A 19847-nucleotide genomic window follows, 5' to 3' on the forward strand; every position below is an offset into this window, starting at 1 on the left:
AAATTAATATTATACAAAATCAGACAACATACTCAAGTTCAAACCAAAAAAAAGTTGCATATACTAATAAATAGATTTGTTTAGTTATGATTTGAAATTGATTGTTGGTTTGGGTTTTGATGATATTTTATAATTTGTATTTTAATTAAATATTTTTTGAATGTAAATAGTATTCTTTTCGTTCGGGATTTCTTTCATTTTTTTGAGTACACAATCTAAGAAATATTAAATTATATGGTTAATTAGTTTGATTTAATTTATGTAATATAGTGTTATTTTAATTAATTTTCACTAGGTAAAGATAAAAATAAAAGTTAAAAATATTTGTTTAAAGTTTTTGTATATTAAATAGTTTAAGTATTGAAATTAATTTTTAAAAAAATATTGTATCAATTCTAAATTAATATGAACAATTAAATAACAAAAACAAGTAAACTAACTTTATTAATTTAAAAGCAATTAGCCAATTAATCTAGCTTTTCATAAAATTTCCTCAAAATTTTTACCCTTAAAATTATTTTGACTTACATTGCTTCATGCTAAGAATTTGAAACATAAATTGAATTAGGTGATAAATGTGATGGGTGGATATTTTTTTCTACTTTTTTTTAAAGAAATTAAATTCAAATTCAAATTAGTGACTATTTTTTTCTACTTAAAACATCAAATTAAATAATTGTTTTATTTTTTATATTGATCAAAAATTAATTTAATATTTAAATAATTATTCGATTTTAAAATTTTATCATTTAAAATTCAAGTTTGCATTTATTTCACGTTTTTTATTTTAATCGGCCCTATAACAGTTACACGTTTAAATTTATCAATTTTAAATATACTTGATAAATATAAATTAATTTAATTAAATTCCTAACATAGTTTTGTTTGTTTTTTGAAAATTTCTAACATGTTTTCTAAAAAAAATTAACATATTACAAACATTCATTGTTTTTATATTACATACATCATTATATTTTTATATTACATGTTTTAATTATTTTTATATTACCTACACAAATCTCGATAACAATATTTTTCCTTTGAATCGAAACACAAAACAAGAAAATATATACTTCATCCGTTCCAACTCAAAGTGACATTTTTACCATTTTCGTCTGTCCCTCTCTTTTATATTTTAGTAAAAGTAATCATACACCAATACAAAAATACCCTTAACTTTTACTTAAATTACAAACATATCATTACATATACTTTATACATAAAGTCAAAGGGCAAAAATATCAAAAGATCTTACATATTTTCTACAAACTAACAAAATATTATTATTTCTTAATTTACTACAAAACTTAAAGGGTCCCTTTAGACTGGGACGGAGGGAGTATATTAGTTTATTTTTATAAAATTAGTTTATATTAATTATAATAAAAAAATAATTTTATTTATTTGTATTAAATAAAATTTTATTCTACGTAATAATACTCATATTGTATATATTGTATTAAAATATAATCTTTAAAGATATATTCTAAATTTCTTTTAAATACATATTTTTAAAATACAACCAATATTATTCATATAAAAATATATAAAAAAATAATATCATAGCATATCATCTTTAATTTACTAAACTCTATTTTGTGTTCCTAAACAAATGGAACGCATATATATTATATTCCATTCGTCATCCAACTGTGTCTCATTTGATCAAGCGCGGATTTTAAGAAAAATATGTAAAAATAAGAATTTTTATTTTTTTTTAAAGAAAAGTGGTATTTTTTTACTAAAAAAAACGAGAATAAATTTGGATGACAACCAAAAATAAAAAATAAAAATAGATTTGAATGACAGAGGGAATATATAATTATAAATTATCAATAATTCAACTATCTCAATTCAACTATGGAACTACCCCGCATCCCAATTGTTGGGCTCCGGTTGACCCAAAAAGTTTTACTTTTTCACTAAATATGCGTACAATGTTTTCTTTTTATTCTCTACATAAATAATTTATAGAGACGATGAAAATAGACATGCTTAAAAAATCTGATCCAAATTTAGTATGAAAAAATGTTCATAAATTTAAAAAAGCAACCCTAAAAAAAATTTAAGTTGTGTCAATCCAAGCACATTTGATGCACTGTCCAGACTAAGCCTACAAAAGTCGGACTTCACCTAGAGTGTGTTTCTTCAGCCGAAGTTTAGAGGTTCCATGCTTCGGAGGTTCCACTATGGAGTTATTGTGTGGTGGTCTTCGGGCGGAAATGTCACCCTAGTCAACAAGCTGTAGAAATAGAGCTTGTAAACTTGTCTAAAAGGCCCGAATTTTGTATTTTTTTTTTTATTTTTATTTTGTAAAAACATTAGTTGGTGAGGGTGTATTTTGAAATAATTTTCAATTTCTTTAATAATAATAATAATAATTTATTAAAATATATATAATATATATTGTATAAAATAAAATTTTATATTACCTTCGTTCCGGAAGAAGAGAGTAACGTTTACTTTTTGCACGTAGATTTTTTAATATTAGTATATATCAGTCTATACTAAAAAAGACAAAAAATGCCCCTATTAGATTTTGTGAGATAACAGTAATAACATTTGTATAATATATTAGAAGTTGTAAGAGTATTAATTATATTAGGTAGGTAGTACAATTACTAAATAAGAAAATGATATTCTTGTTTTGCGACGGACAAAAATAGAAAATGGTATCCTTTTTATGGGACCGGGGGAATATAATATAATTAAATAAAAAATATAGATATTTATATATAAAGGATTTACCTGGTGTAAGATATCACATTGTTCGAGGAACCCTAGATGTTGTCGGAGTAAAGGATCGTCAACAAGGGCGTTCTAATGCATTGTAGATTCTTATCCAAGCGCCCTGAATAATCCACCCGTTCGTCAAGCAGAGTCTCAAAAAATCTTCCCTCTTTGGATTAACACAAATTAATTACTCAAATTACATTATTATTAATTTCATAAATTTAATGTTGTTACAAAAGTACCATTTTTTATTTTGGCATATGTTACTAACTTTTCAAGGTATCGAAACTCGAGGACGACCCAAATATGGAATGCAGCATACTGCCGCTGAAGGCTTTTTGTATTATCTGTTTGTGCCTCTTTTGCATAGATTTTGTCAATATATGGACTGTCAAACATAGGAGAATGTTCAGGGACAAAACAAAACGATGTTGCAGGTTTGTGGGCATTTAATACCCCAATGTTGGTTAGTCAAACACTGCATTGAGACAGTGTGTTTGTATAAACAGACTGTGAAACAGTCTTGTGATGTGAGAGTGAAATATAGAGTGAAAAATCTAGTGAGAGAAAGAGTATTTTCTCTCAATCTTTTCGTTTTTCACTACTCCTTGATCTGAAGAAGAATACGAGCTTTCATGGAGATTTGAAGCTCATCTAGAGAAGGAAAAAAAAGATTTCCAATAGGAGAAGAAGATCAACTTGTACCTACTTACTCTTAGTTAGACTGGTAGTCTGCTAGGATTAGAATTGCGATTTAATCCATAGTTTCTTGTACATTGCGATGTAAGGAAGACTGTAGGAGAGAATAGCTTTGGGTCCGTGTTTGTTGAGTCATTGAGTCCCTTGTATACTTGGTGATAAGTTTAGTGGACGTCTCATAGATTAGAATCCCCCAGATGTAGGTAGTTACACCAAACTAGGTTAACAAATCTTGTGTGTTGTTTGTTTTATGTTTGATCTTAGCCAGTCATAGGCAAGTATCTGTGACACACACAAAAGTTATAACCACGGAGCAATACTACGTGTTTCCGAAGTGCAAACCCCTTGTGGTTTCCTATTTCCGCTGCCATTAGACTCGGAGGAGTGTTGGCCTCTTACTGTGTACGTGTTCTAGCTCACATCTTTCCTCGTTACCCAACATCTGGTATCAGGGCAGCGTGCTCAATACCCCGATTAGATCTGTTCGTGGTTGTGAAAAATGAATCGAGAAGTTGCTTCTACCACTCGTCCACCGGTCTTTGATGGAACTAACTACAGATATTGGAAGACTAGGATGGAGGCATTTCTGATGATGCAAGGTGACAATGTTTGGGATGTAGTTGAACGTGGATGGTCTGCACCTATGAAAGTCATTCCAAGAGAAACAATGATGAATGCTCCTACTGTGATTCCGAAGCCGAAATCGGAATGGACACCTGAAAAAATCTCAGCTTTGACTGGAAATGCAACAGCAGTGAACACTACTTTCACTTGCGTTGATGAAGTGCAATTTCGTCTTATTGCAAACTGCAGGAAGGAAAAGATGCATGGGATGCATTGAAAAATGCTTTCAAAGGAACTGAAGATGTTCGAGCAACCAAACTTCAAAGAGTTGAAAGTATATTTGAGTCCTTGAAGATGAATGAAGATGAATCCGTAGGAAATTTCTATAGTCGATTCAAAGATGTAGGGAACCAAGCATACTCTCTTGGACGGGAGTATGATGAACAAAAGCTAGTGAGGAAAATGATTCGATCTGTTACGAAGAAGTTCAATCCGAAGGTTGCAGCCCTTGAAGAGTTGGATAAAGTGAAGACGATGACTTTGGAAAGCTTGAATGGAATTCTCTTGACGTATGAAATGAATCATCTTAAAGAATACACTAACAAAGGCATTGTTCTATCTGCTGAAGACCAATAGTTGATTGAATCTAATAAAGAGATGGCCCTTATATCTAAGAAGTTATCGGGGATGATCAGAGAAAAACGAGCAGCAAAACAGCTTGGCAAGTCGATTGACAGAAATCAGTTTGGAGTTAAAACAACAGGACAACACAGAAATTAGTCTGAGCAAAAACCTTCAGCCTTAAACAAACCGAGAAGTTCATTTGAAAAAAGTCACAGAAAGAGATTCAATGTTGCATCTAGACCCAATGTTACACAGGAACCAACTTGCGATGGTTGTGGTGGTGTTGGTCATGTGAAACTTGAATGCCCATCTATGAAGAAACGTGAAAAACAAGCTTACCAAGTAACTTGGAGTGATGATGATGGTATTGATGGAGATGATCAGAATGAGAATGATGATGATGATGTTGTAGCATTCGTTGTGAAGAATTGTGAATCTAGCAAGTCAAATGTCAAAGGGATCGATGGTAACCCTGAAGAAACAACTGAAATGGATATCTATGAGCTTATTGAAGCCTATGAAGCTGTTGTTGTTGATCTGAAACAATCAATCCGGAAGAACAAAAATTTGATGGATATGATCAACGAATTGGAAGTTCGACATGAAAGCATGGCATTTGAAAATGAGGAAATACTAAAAGAAACTCAAGATTTAGCAGTTGAAGTCAAGCGATTGAAAGCAGAGAATGCTTGATTGATTATTGAAAATGATCAACTTAAAAAAGGCAAGGAGAAGCTTGATGAAGTTCTCTCAATTGGAAAACCGGTTGGAGATCACAAAGGTTTGGGATATTTTGATTCAATGGAGATTAAGCCTACTACAATTTATAAGATGAGGACTACTTACTGATTTGAAGGTCCCAGAAGAAATTGAGAAGCCGAAATTGATTGAGAAAGTTGAAACATCCAGAAAGATGAAATAGCCACAAAACAATCAGAAAGCAGTGAAGATCAAACAAGAGTCAGAACACCTGCATGACTGCAAGTATTGTGGATTTTGTGGTCACGTAGCTGAAAAGTGTTTCAAACTGACAAGAGTTGTGATTTCTGGAAGAGACATTCATTAGCGCTCAAATAATCTCAAACAACATGTCAAAGTAAGATTGGAATGGAGACCAAAGAAAGATCATATAAGGATGATGTGTTGTGTGATTCTCTCTAGCCAAGAATCCACAAATCCAACTAGATGGTACTTCGACAGTAGTTGTTCACGTCACATGACAAACCAGAGACATCTTCTGAAAGATTATGTTACTAATCAATATGGAGAAGTTGTTTTTGGAGATGGAGCCAAAGGTCAGATTGAGGGATATGGTACACTAGAAGTCGAAGGTATTCCTAAACTTTCTAAAGTTTATTTCGTTCAAGGCTTAAGTACCAATCTGATTAGCATATATCAGCTATGCGATGCTGATCTACATATGGAGTTTACGAAGGATTCGTACAAAGTTTACAACTCTGCATCTGAATGTATCATGACTAGTTCTCGGTCAAGAAATAATTGTTATTTTCTTGAAAACCCGAACCTACAAGCGTTGATTTCGAAAGATGAAGAAGTGATGCTACGGCACACTAGACTTGGTCACGTCAACCAACAGAATCTCATAAAGCTAAGCAAAAGCGGTGCAATCAAAGGACTCCCAAAGTTTATGAAAGTTGCTTCTTTGGATTAACACAAATTAATTACTCAAATTACATTATTATTAATTTCATAAATTTAATGTTGTTACAAAAGTACCATTTCTTGTTTTGGCATATGTTACTAACTTTTCAGGGTATCGAAACTCGAGGACGACCCAAATATGGAATGCAGCAGACTGTTGTTGAAGACTTTTTGTATTGTCTGTTTGTAACAATTTTGCACAGGTTTTGTCAAGATATGAACTGTCAAACATAGGAGAATGTTCAGGAATAAGACAAAACAATGTTGTAAGTTTGTGGTGGCGCATTTAATACCCCCAACATTGGTTAGTCAAATACTGCATTGAGACAATGTGTTTGTATAAACAGACTGTGAAACAGTCTTGTGATGTGAGAGTGAAAAACAGAGTGAAAAATCTAGTGAGAAAAAGAGTATTTTCTCTCAATCTTTTCGTTTTCACTACTCCTTGATCTGAAGAAGAATACGAGCTTTCATGGAGATTTGAAGCTCATCTGAAGAAGGAGAAAAAGGATTTCCAATAGGAGAAGAAGATCAACTTGTACCTGCTTACTCTCAGTTAGACTGGTAGTCTGCTAGGATTAGAACTACGGTGTAATCCCTAGTTTCTTGTACATTGCGATGTAAAGAAGACTATAGGAGAGGATAGCTTAGGGTCCGTGTTTGTTGAGTCATTGAGTCCCTTGTATACCTGGTGATAGGTTTAGTGGACGTCTCCTGGATTGGAATCCCCCAGATGTAGATAATTACACCAAATTAGGTTAACAAATCTTGTGTGTTGTTTGTTTTATGTTTGATCTTAGCCAGACATAGGCAAGTATCTGTGACACACACAAGAGTTATAACCACGGAACAATACCACGTGTTTCCGAAGTGTAAACCCCTTGTGGTTTCCTATTTCCGCTGCCATTAAACTCGGAGGAGTGTTGGCCTCTTACTGTATACGTGTTCCAGCTCACGTCTTTCTTCGTTACCCAACAAATATAATACACATTTTATATCATTATTTTTTTACATATCAAATCAATACGTATCAAAACCCTTCAAATCCCAACAAAACCTATAAATCAAAAGAAACATAAAATTTCAAGCACAACCTAAATTTCAATTACAAACCAAATCCAAACCCAATCTTTCCAAACTTATCCAAAACAACGCACCCCAAATCTGGCCCGGTTTACTTAAAATTAAATATTCTTATCAATATATTAATAAGTGAAACTATGTTAGAAATGTGGAGAAGGTTACGGTACTGATTTGAAAAAATCAAATCAACATCCATAAAATAATAAAAAAAAAGTACAAGTCTTTATTAAAAATAACACGGTGTGTGTTGTACAAGTATATATAATGTGCTGAAATAAACTCATGCATGTGCTGTATGAGCATATCAGGTGATGTGTTTGTATTATATGAACATAAATAATGTGTTGTCACTGACATTACCGTGTGTTATTTGCTAATTATCTGTGTGCTATTAATTTATATGTTATGCTTGTATTATATTAATATAAATATGTTGTTACTAACATTAGCGTGTCCTATTTATTAAGTACATGTGTGCTGCACAATGCTGAATATGAGTCTAGCACCGTAACCGCAACCTAAAAATGTATTGTAACTTGATTGTGAAGTTCTTGTCTTTTTATATATTATATATCGGGCGCAATTTTGGAAACTTTGATATTATATCATTTTTTTATATAAAAAAACATTTTATAATTTAAACAAAAAAAAAAAAAAAAAAACTCAAACAAATATGCATTGGTTCATAAAACTCGTAGCCTGTTTGTATATAACTTTTGTAAATGTAACAAATAAAATGACAAATATTATACTAATTTTCTTACCCACTGGGACAAAAAAAAGTAAGGTTTTTTATTATAACAAGTTGGTCTAAGGACTACATTCTCAAGGTGTAATGAAAGTCTAGTGGTCGGTAATTACATGCTGTTAACAACTTGCTCAACGATTTGGAGACAAGGCAATTGCAGACAAGATTCAGTGTCGGAATATTCTGAAGCTAAAACACACAATGACCCACCCACAACTAGACAAACATATGCACGATCGTCCTATTAGTTTGTCTGGGCAGATTCCAGAAACTGTGGAAAAGTTAGTTATATATGTGCTGCCTCTTATGATACAACGTCGTCACAAACTACCAAAAGAGGGTGATAAAAACCAAGCCACACACAACTAAGGTTATAAGTTAATAATATCCAAGGAGACAAACCATGATAAAGTCAATCATCCCATACATGAACCTTGCACGTTGACAATTTCTTTACGAAAGAGGGCGACGAGACTCGTAAACGAAACCTCATGTTGGGACACAAACACAAGACTTCCCGCTTTCATATAAAGGTCTGTCCGTGTTCGAGTCCCACTGTCCTCTTTTGCGAAAAAATGTCCTCGTGTAAGGTTCATGTTGTGAAGGAGGATCCTATGTTGATCCGGAGAAGTCAACATACGCTGATTGGATTGGATTGGATTAGATCAGAGTATATGTCATACACATGACCAGCATATATTTACAGATACTGCAACATATATTGAGTTATAATATAACATATTTTTTACTATACCTGTATAACATATGTTAGTCTCGTCAAATCAGCTCTATACTGACTTGACCGGACCAGGACTTGATCCATGCCCATAATATCTAACTAATTATATATTTTCCTACTAGTTTAGACTTTTAGGTGAGAATGTCGTTAAACAAACATAATGCAATTCTAGACTTGCCTACTACCAAAAGCACGAGCGACAATATTGGAGAACTGAACATTTCACTGACATATCTCCATATCGAGAACATCTCCCTATATCCATCGAAACAGATCTATTCTAAAGTGTCAGGTTCGTATAATTGCACAGTAATAATGCATGCACCAGTCAGCATAATAATACCAAATCCAACACTGAACTCGAAGCATATTCAGCCGAACATCGATGAAACCTCTTATATGCACAAATCTATTGCAGTATAAACGAAATTGTCGATTAGGATATATTCAACTAAATATTCATGCTCAGCAAAATTTAAACCATGAGAGAAAAGTATGTTACCAATCCAATACCAGAATGAACAAACAAACAAAGAAACAAACAAACCATACCGATCAAGAACCAGATGCCCGCACATGTTTACGTACTTTTTCTTCTCATATGATGCAGAATAAGGGGCGTCCCTTCGAAAAGATCCAACAAATAATTCTCTAAATCCTCTGGCGTATATTTTATGTATTTTCCCACGTGCCTCCCACCTTCCAGCTGGCTGCCAAACCTTCCTAGGAAGGACCTATACGCAGGAATCACTTTCTCGGAAATGGAAATCCTAAGCTCCTCGCGAAGTTGAGGATCCGGGACCTTCCAAGCCGTCTGGACCCTATAGATATCCTCAAAACAAGCATTGAAATTCTTAAACCTCTCCTTCAAAGCAACCCTAGACACATTGTTCGAGCTCCCACCGATTCCTTCGTCCTTCAAGCAAGTCAACACTCTGCTCCACGATGCCCTGAGGTACTGCGTAGCATACTGCCGAATCTGCCCTCGACGTTTTTTAACCCAATTATCCCCTAAAAGATTCCTCAGTTCAGAGTCTTTCACTTTCTGCACAATGTAGAGTATATTGTTCATCAAAAAGATGTAATGCATTCCCAAATCATCGTACATTTTGGACTTGTCTTCCATATTCGATTCCAATGAGGTGATCAGCGCCAACAACCTGCGCGCGATTGGAGACACGGCGTCCACATCCAAACCATCAGTGTTTTCGACATTTGTATTCTCCAGCAACAAATTGAGTGTATCACTATAATCCACGAGCAATTTCACATAATTCATCACGTAGCGAGACAGTGGGTGAATCTCACCGTTCTGTGTTGGCTTTTTAGAAGCTTCTCCTTGAACTGCATTCTCGAACTCCACGAGAGTTCCAATTGCAGCCTCCCCCAATGCTTCTAACACGGCCTTGGCTTCATTGCACACCATGTCCCCTGCATCCTCGTCCATAAACATCGACTGCAAATTGGGTAAACCCTGAGCTAAGGCGTCGTACATATCAAGAATTCGAAACAGCCTCTCCGCAGATTTTCTTCCGATCGCCACTGCCTCCCCGAAGTTCAAGAGCTGCATCACACAACCTTTGGATGTCTCTAGAAAACAGACCTCCTTGATCAAATCAGAAGTGCTGAAAATCTGCTCGCAGAGGTATTTCTCACTGGATAAAAGACCACGGATTACAACTTTGACAGCTTGAATCCATTTCTTCATTTTTTCATCCAATGTTGGCCAATCGATCTTCTGAATTTCCTCAATGCTGAATTTTTCGACCCCGAGAATAGACATACATTCATCGAGAGCATCGCGGCGGACGGTGCAGTAGACCTGGCAGCACTCCTTCTCATATCCAGATCGGATCATTCGATCGGCGATCTCGTTCAGATCAATCACGGCGTCCTGATGGATCAGTTCGATGGGCATCCCGTCGCCGCCAAAGCTTGCGCCGCTAACACCGCGGCGGCGGTGGCTGAGACGGATGCTGCTCATATTTTCTAGGGTTTCACCAACCTCCTCGTTGAAGAACTCAGCGGTAGCGATTGACATGGAGGCGGCGGTTGAAGAATTGGAGGATCGATGGAGACGGTCGGGGTCAAGGGGAACGGTGTTCCTCACGAGCAGGTGGCGGAACTCGTCCTCCAATCGAGTCATAGCGAGCTGCAGCGCGTTCTCCGCACGGTCGACGACGTCTTTCCCGGCGTCGACGGAGCCGAGATTCAATTCCTCGGTCAGCCGGATGATCTCATCGACGGCGGGTAAGTAATCGTCCGAAAGCGAGGGCGTATCGGCATCGGTTAGAATTATCTGCTCGGCGGCTTCGAATTGAGGATCCACGGCGGAGGAGCGGGAAGCGCCGGCTGCATCGGCGGCGGGGGGGTTGTCGACGAAGGATGACAGGGCGGAGAGGCGGTTGTCGAAGTTGGAGAGGATTAAGAGCATGTCCTCGGCGTCGGAGGTGTTGTTGAGCGACTGGACGATCTTCTGGGCGGTGGCCAAGACCTTGTCGTGGCCGTCGATGGTGGCGGCCATGGTCGTGGTGCAGTGTAGATTTGGGGGTTAGGGTTGTCGAAATTTGGATTTAGGGGACGAAATCAGCGGAAGTGATTGTGGATTTTGCAGAGAAAGTGATGAATGGTTATGGAAGGAAGCATCTATGTCTTCCCATTTCTCTACTCTAGTTTAGTTGATTGATTTTCATTTTGATTTTGACTGACCGATTGTGAAATTTTGGGATGTGTGTCTGTCCGTGTATTTGCAGCGTTTTTTAGATATTTTTTTATATTTTTTTAATATTTTAATATTTTCTTTTGTTTCGTAATTAGTTCCTCGCTTTGTTTTTTATAACGTAATTTTAGAAATATAAAATAAAAAATGACTAGGAATTAAAATAAAATAATAAATAATTTTTTATAGGATAAAAAAAAGTAAAATATTTAATATTATATTCTCTCCTTTATTTAATTGTGTGATATGTAGAATACAAATGTAAAAAAACAAATAAGTAAAAGGTTAAAAAATTTTACTTTTTAAAGTAAAAAAAAATAGTAAAAATGATATTCTTTTACTAAAAAATAAAAATGCATTTAATAATAATAAAAATAAAAAATAAAAACAAATTTGAATGATAGTACTTTCATATTTTGTTATTTTTGTTGTCCAAACTGAATATATGGGTGTATTTTTTTCCAACATATTTTTTAAGAAAAATTAATACACTTTCAAAAAAAATTAATATACTTTCAATTATACATAAAACAAACACACGCTATATATTTACTAATGTCATCTCCAAACTATCAACTTCATTTATCTAGTTTTAACTCTAAATATGCAGTTGCTACAGAAATTTTACTTTAACCATAACTCTACTTTTCACTATTATTCCTCAAATATTCAATTTTCCTATTATTTTAAACAATTTTTTTTATTTTTATAATTTAAAATAAAATTTTAAAAAAATTTAAAAAATAAAATTTAAATTTAAAAATCAAATTTATAATTTTAAAAATTAAAAAATAAATAAATAAAATAATACAATGCAAAAAAATGGCGTTGCTACATTGCAACACCAAAATTGACGTTGGACCAACGCCAAATATGCCAATGGCGCAGGGTTGGAGATGGCCTAAATATAGTAAATACGAAGTTCATTATATATTACAAATATATACTTATATGTACATATACATTGTTAAAAAAAAATTACGTTTCCAGGGGATTCGATCGAAAAAGTCTGTCAAAATTAAAGTAATTGTAAAATTCTCTAATCTCCTCGAAAAAAGATCTGAATAATCTCACGATATCCGAACAATTAACATACAAGAAGCTAAAAAATAAAGCTAATAATGCAATGAAAATATTGAAAAAAAAAAGTGAAAATTAATTGAAGAAACTATAAAAAATTAATGATATTTTTTAATAAAAGAGTACAAAAAATATACTCAAAAGAAAAATAAAAATAAAATAATGAAAAAATGATGAATGTCGTGTGTTATGTTCTGCCTATTTTAATATTGCTTGTTTATTTTGAAATCTTTATTCTATCTATGATTTTTCTTTAAACATTTCAACCTCTTTATCCACCATCCTTCGTCCAAGCCGTACCAAGCCAGCTGAGTCAGTGCTCTAGACAGGCCCACGAGCATATATCGCTACAAACTCTTGGGCTGCCTGTGGCATCGAACTGTATAGGGTCATCCATCATCATCAGAGTGTTTTTGCACTGGCATCAATTTATTTATTCGATTTGATATACTACCTTTGTCTACCGCAATTTATTTATTTGTATTTGGCGTTATTATTTTTAACATTAAAAATATTCTTATATTTGTATAATTTTTTATACAAATGTCATTACATTGATATTACAAGACACCAATAGAAATATTTTTGTCGTTTTTTCTTGATTTGTACTATGTTTTGATATAATAATTAATATTTAAATATTAACATGCAAAAAGTAAACGCATAGATTGGTGGAATATTACAATATATATATATATATAATTATCGTTAAAATATAATATTTTCTAAACTTTGATTAAATATATACTTATAAAATAAACCGAGAGGGTATTTAAAAATAAGAAAAAATATTTATAATCGAAATTTTGCATCATTCCCATTTATTATTTAAAAAAATTATAAAAAATTATGGTGCAAAATTTTTAAATTATAAATAAATTATAAATAATTTTTCCTTTAAATAATAATTATAAAAAAAAAAAAAAGTTGGGGTCATTTAAGTTAGGAGTATGTTTAATTTGTATTTTGACCTAAACTTTATATTATTTTTGTTTTTATAATTTTTTTAAAAAAAAAATTTTTTTACAAGAATATTAATTAAGCTAAATTTAATTCTAATCTTCAAAAGCATATTTGGTTTTTTTTTTTTTTTATTAACGTGAAAATTTGTAGTCACTATTGGTCGAGTGCGATTTGAGTAAACCCCAGTCTAACCTAATACCCTGCAAATTAGGCCCAACAAAGTAAGTCACACTAGACGAACCATGTGTGTCAAGTGGATCTGAAGGTGTCGAAAGTTTGAATGCATTACTTAATGGTCACGAGTTCACATATTTTATTTGGATGTGTTTGTTTGTAAGGTTTTTTATTTATGTTTTACTATTTATTTAGAATTTTTTATTAAACAATATCAAATTAAAATTTTATTTTATTTTTTATATTACATTAAAAATTAATTTTATATTTATACTTAGTTTATATTCTATTAAACAACTATTTGAAATTCAAACTTAAAAATAATATCCAAAATAAAAAAAAGGACACACACACCCACAAATTTTTTTTTGGGTTTGATTGAAAACTTTTGATTTAAATTTTCTATTTTAATAATATTCAATGTGATATTATATTTTTCTAATTTAATTTTTCTAAAATTAGAATCTAATAGTAAAATTTAAGAAAAAAAAAGCCAAGCAAGATATATATATATATTGTTTTGAATATAATGCTCTATCAGATAAAATAATTTTTTTTCATAAAAAAAAAAAAACATTATGATTATTTTATAAAAAAAAAAAAACTTAAATCAATTCAAAAGACAATGCACCATAAAAGTTACTATATTTATTTGTTTATTGTTCGAAAGAAATTGTTGCATGACCATAAATAACATCATTATAAAATCACATTCATTTTATTATTATTACATAAATATTACTCCCTCCGTGCGGCTCTAATGGTCTTATTTATCTTTTTGTGCGGCTCTAAGGGTCTTATTTATCTTTTTGTTATTGTATTAACATTAAAAATATCATTATATTTGTATAATTTTTTGCACAAATGTTATTATAATAGTATTATAAGACACTAATAGAAGTATTTTTGCTATTTTCTCTTAATTTGTATTACGCTTCATATAATAATTAATATTCAAAGATTAACACGCAAAAAGTAAATCAAACCCTTAGAGCCGAACGAAAGTAGTACTCCCTCCGTCCCATAAATATAGTCTTAATTGGGTTGGACACGGGATTTAAGGAATATTGATATTATATTGGTAGTGGATAAAAAGTATGAATAAAAGACGTTTTTGCCCTTGCGAGTGTATTAGTGTAAAAAGTAGTGGCAATTGTGTAATAAAAATGAAAAAATAGGGGTAGTTTTATGGTGATATGGTTATTTAATAAAATAAGACTATTATTTTGGGACAGACAAAAATAGTAAACAAGACTATTGTATTGAGACAGAGGGAGTATTATTTTTTAGATTTATATTAAAAATATATTTACAAAGTCAACAAAGACACTAAACCACCAATTTGGTTATATTATCATTATGTTGGGCCTAATCCAACGAGCCAAAAAAATGGCCCCATCGCATCATCAATTGGCCGAAATTCATTAGGTCTGAGTCAAACTTAAGAAGACCACTCCCACTCAAATGCATTAAAGAGAAATTCGTAAAAGAGAGCATAGAGTAAACTGCATAAATGGACACAAACATTCTAAGACCAAAGCTTATATGCACGGAATGATCCATTGATTTTATCCATCAATTTTTCATTCTCATCTCATGGTTACGTTAGAGTATTATCCTTATTTTTATAAAGATTTTTATTTTTAGATAATCCCTTATGTTTAGGGATTGTTAGATTATTTTGTTTTGTCTAACCTATGTATAAATAAGCTTGAAAGCAACGGTAAAAAACACCTCTCGATAATTAGAATAACTCGGTATTCTTTTTGTTTACTTTCTATTTAGTCTTATTTATTTATTTATTTTCACACTGAAATCCTATATGGAACACCCAAGTGCCAGCATGAGGCTAGCATCTCTATTGCTCAAGTCGCAGAAGTACATCTAGGTTGACTTATTATCTTAAGATTCAGAATAGCTCTTTGAAGTGTCTTTGAGACTCAAGTTAGCTAATCCTTTAGCTAACGCAAATAGCTTGATCTGGACGCATACTCATTTAAGGGGTCTTGGAACTAGTAAATTTCTGAATCAACAATTGGCACGTTCAGTGGGACTTTGTCCGAAGGTGTATGCATTTACATAATGGAAAGATTGTCGGGTGACAAATACAATGGACCAGCCGTAGTAGCAGATTTGAGGTAACATCACAACCAGTGGATCTAGAAGTCACAGGGGTGAAAAAAACCGGCAACCTAGAATTATATCCGAATGAGAAGTTACGTAGGCCGACGCCATGTCTGCAATGATTAAAATGAGCATTAGCCAATGCTTCCAGGTAAGTATTAGAGACGAAGCCTACGAGAGATCCCCCAATTAGTTGATGTTCTGAAACATGCCATTGGACATGAGTTGTTTCAAAATCGATAAAATGAAATGAAGGTTGGTTCTAGAAGTACCGGTTAGAATGCTAACTGAACTATAGGTGGGAGCCCCGTAGCAAAAGGAGCAATGTTCTCACCAAGAAGGCATTCGAGAGGTCCGATAAATACTAGTTCACAAAGGGGATCACCCCTAAGAAATGGTCGTGGGGCTAACCTAAAATCCGCCAACCAAGGTGCTACCTAGAACGATAACAGGCACCATGGTTAGGGCTAGTTACAATACGGTCAAATCAAAATATTGCAAAGTCCACAAGCCTCACGCTTCGAATGGAGTAACCAGTCCACCGGGCCATGGGTAGTGTCACAGACCGCTTGATGATTCTTTGAACACCTTATATGCGGCCTAAGAACTTCTCGGACACTTAGAGGTTGCTAATACAGTTTTTCTCCAAACTCCTCAAGAACATTCAAGAATGCGAACAATAACACTAGCTAAATTCTAGAGAGAGGAAGCTAGTGAGGGAAAGATTGTTTATAGCTCTCAACTTGATCATTTTAAAATAACGAGTTTCTCTCTTTATATACAACTCAAACCACCAATGGATAATCAAGATCAAATTGATCCAACGGCTAAGATTTGCCTCTAGAATATTCTAGGGCTTCTACAATCTTCCACAAGGTTTTACCATCTACCAACTCTCAAATACTACATTTATGTACAAGTTCTAGTATTATCTCTAATGTTCTATAATGTTTTTATTGTCATAAAAAATCACCATGATAGTCTAATTGAAAGGGCCTATCAGAATAAATTTGTACGTAGGGTTTCTCGGTCTCCCCAAGTACTGATCCGGGCTATTCCGCGATAATTTTGTGAATAACACGGAAAAAAGACAATAATTTAGGTCGATAATATAAAATAAATGCTAGAAAATTGAAAAATAAAAGCTAAAATCTATATTGAAATATGCAAGAAATATAACAAAAACAACATGAAAAACTCTGAAGTGCTAGAGAAATTTGACAAAAAAAAAAAAAACAATTATGCTGGAAAGAAAGAATGTGCGTAATTTGGAATCTCCGGAATGTTGCCTCAATTGAATCTCAAATCCGTTGGAAGTTGATCCACAATCTGTATTTGACCTTTTGAATAATTTTTTTTCCTCTTTATGTCTTATCCACAAAGATCTCAACTTCCACACTACAAAACAACCCCCACGTCACCTCCTGATCAAGTTTACATCTAGACTCATTCCTATACGCTACTACAGGACTAGACTAGCCCAGTAAGCTACTGAGCCATGGGATTGCTTGTTTTGGACTTTTGACTACAACATTTACATTTGGTTGGCTTTGAGCTTTTATCTTCTAATGTGTACAAATGCCCTCACAAGATTATCTGAATAAAATTAATTTTTAGTCCTGATAATTTTGTTAGACCCTTGATACTTCATATCACCTAGTGCGGGCGAGGTTTAGATTATCCTTATCAGAAAATAAAAATTCATCTATGTTAGGTTACTTATGATTTTTCACATTAGGGTTTCTCATCATTCATTTTGAGAATAAGAAAAATCTTTTTATTTGCAAAATCTCCCATTCTCACACTTTCGATTTCACAAACCCTAGAGGCTTCTCCCCCATGTTCGCCCTTCCCTCTTTTTTTCTTTTTCGCGTCGGTCGACATTTATCTACCGGTGGCAGTTCAGGAGAGCTCAACGTATTTAAAAGGAGAAAGTTTCCAAGCGAGGCATGCGAGCCTCAAAGGAATTTCAATGTCTAAGTGCAGACTGATGGTTCGGGCCAGTCAAAATACCGTGGCAGCCGTGAATGGAGCAGTCCAGGTTCTCCTCAACAGCTGACATAAGGCTTCCATCTTTTGAGGAGGATAGCAATATGTTGCCCAAGGGTTTTGACAACATCCTTGTGGAGGGTAAGCTTATGTTCGCTCGTCTCCTTGGTTTAAGCTTGATGGTTTCCCTTTTAGAATATTCCATTTTCCTGGTGATACTGTTGGAGTTCAAATCATGGGTGGATAGATTAGGTCCATTTTTTTTATGAGCGGTGGCGTACCTAGGGATTCGTGATATGTTATATTTATTTTCTGAATCTATCCCCCATGGTAATCTCATGGCCAAAGCCTTATTTTGTTTATGGAGTTCAAAGATCAATGCTTTCATTCCTATTTGGGGTATTATTGTCTGACGTGTTAGATGTAGCTGTGATACTAGGATTGTTTTTTAAAGGAGTTGATGTTAAACATTCAAATGCGAAGCTTACACACTAGATTAAGAACACACCAAGCCAGATAAATGCAGAGAGGTTTTTTTGCTAAATTACGCAACTAAAGTTCTTCTTGTTAAAAAATAAAACAAATGGAGAAAGATACTTATAGAGTGACCAACTCCTTGAAGACACGATGGACCAAATATACCCACTAAAGGGAACTAATGCTAACAAAATAGGAACAAACTCGAAACTGACACAATACCAAGTCAAACAAAAACAGAGAATAAATAAACTGAGGATAAATATAAAAAATAAATTTTGATGTGGTGTTGCTTCTTTTAACATCCCATTTCAACACCAACATCACCTTTGTCAACCATGCCTATACGTCCACAAAAGTCTTCAAGCTTCTTTCTGCACAGTCCTTTTATGAACATATCTGCTTCTTAATATTCAGTGTTGATGTACCTAAAATCCACTTCTCCTTTCAGAACCTTTTCTCTTATGAAATAATACTGCACCTCCATATGTTTTGATCTTGCATGAAAACACGGATTTTCTGCCAGCTTGAGTGTTGGTTGATTATCACAATATAAGGGCACTGTATAATCAATGTTTTGATGCAGGTTTTTCATGAGTTCCACCAGCCAAGCACTTTCTTGAGCTGCAAATGCTACACCTTATACTCAGCCTCCGTTGTTGACAATGACACCATCAGCTGCCTCTTGCTGCTCCATGAAATTGCAACAGCCCAAGTTTGAAGACAAATCCAGTAGTTGATCGTCTAGTTTCATAATCACATGCAAAGTCAGCATCGCAAAATCCCACAATAGTGCAATTTTTACCTTTTCCATACAAGATACCATTGCCTATTGAATGCTTTATATATCTCAATATTTTCCGAACAACATCCATATGAGGTTTCATTGGATCTTGCATGTATCGGCTTATCACCCCAACTGCAAAAGAGATATCTGGATGTGTCAAGGTCAAGTAGATTAGGCTGCCAACCAATTTCTGATACATTGTTGCATCTTCTAGCTGTCTTCCATCCTGTTTGCAAAAATTTGCATTTTCTTCAATCGAAGTGGAACAAGGCTTGCACTCAAACATCCCAATTTTTTTCAGCAAATCAATGGAGTATTTCTGTTGATGGAGAAATATTCCTTGATCTGTATAATCAATCTCAAGACCTAGAAAGTATTTTAATTGTCCCAGCTCTTTCATATGAAAGCGTATTACCAAGTTCTCATTTTTTTTGTTGGATTTCTTCTTCTAAGTCACATGTAATGATTAAATCATCGACATATACCAGCACAATGGCTAGTCCTTGTCCATTAGCTTTAACAAACAGGCTAGGATCTGAAGGCGTTAGAGAAAAACCACAAAAGACTAGAAATTCAGCAATTTTCCCGTACCAAGCTCTTGGTGCTTGCTTCAAACCATAAAGTGCTTTTCGAAGCTTGCAGACGTGTTCTGGATGGATTTTCTCTTCAAAGCCTTTTGGTT

General features: G+C 33.7%; 1 protein-coding gene across 1 annotated transcript; it reads right to left on the reverse strand.

The window, feature by feature from the left end:
- Positions 1-8139: 8139 nt before the first annotated feature.
- Positions 8140-11565, reverse strand: LOC127240946 (exocyst complex component EXO70B1-like). The gene has a single exon (XM_051259815.1). The coding sequence runs from the start codon at positions 11374-11376 to the stop codon at positions 9433-9435; it is 1944 nt and encodes a 647-aa protein (XP_051115772.1). The 5' UTR covers positions 11377-11565; the 3' UTR covers positions 8140-9432.
- Positions 11566-19847: the final 8282 nt, after the last annotated feature.

This window comes from Andrographis paniculata, unplaced genomic scaffold (genome assembly GCF_009805555.1).
Source record: "Andrographis paniculata isolate CXL003 unplaced genomic scaffold, ASM980555v1 Contig80END, whole genome shotgun sequence".
In the NCBI taxonomy this organism is placed as follows: domain Eukaryota; kingdom Viridiplantae; phylum Streptophyta; class Magnoliopsida; order Lamiales; family Acanthaceae; genus Andrographis; species Andrographis paniculata.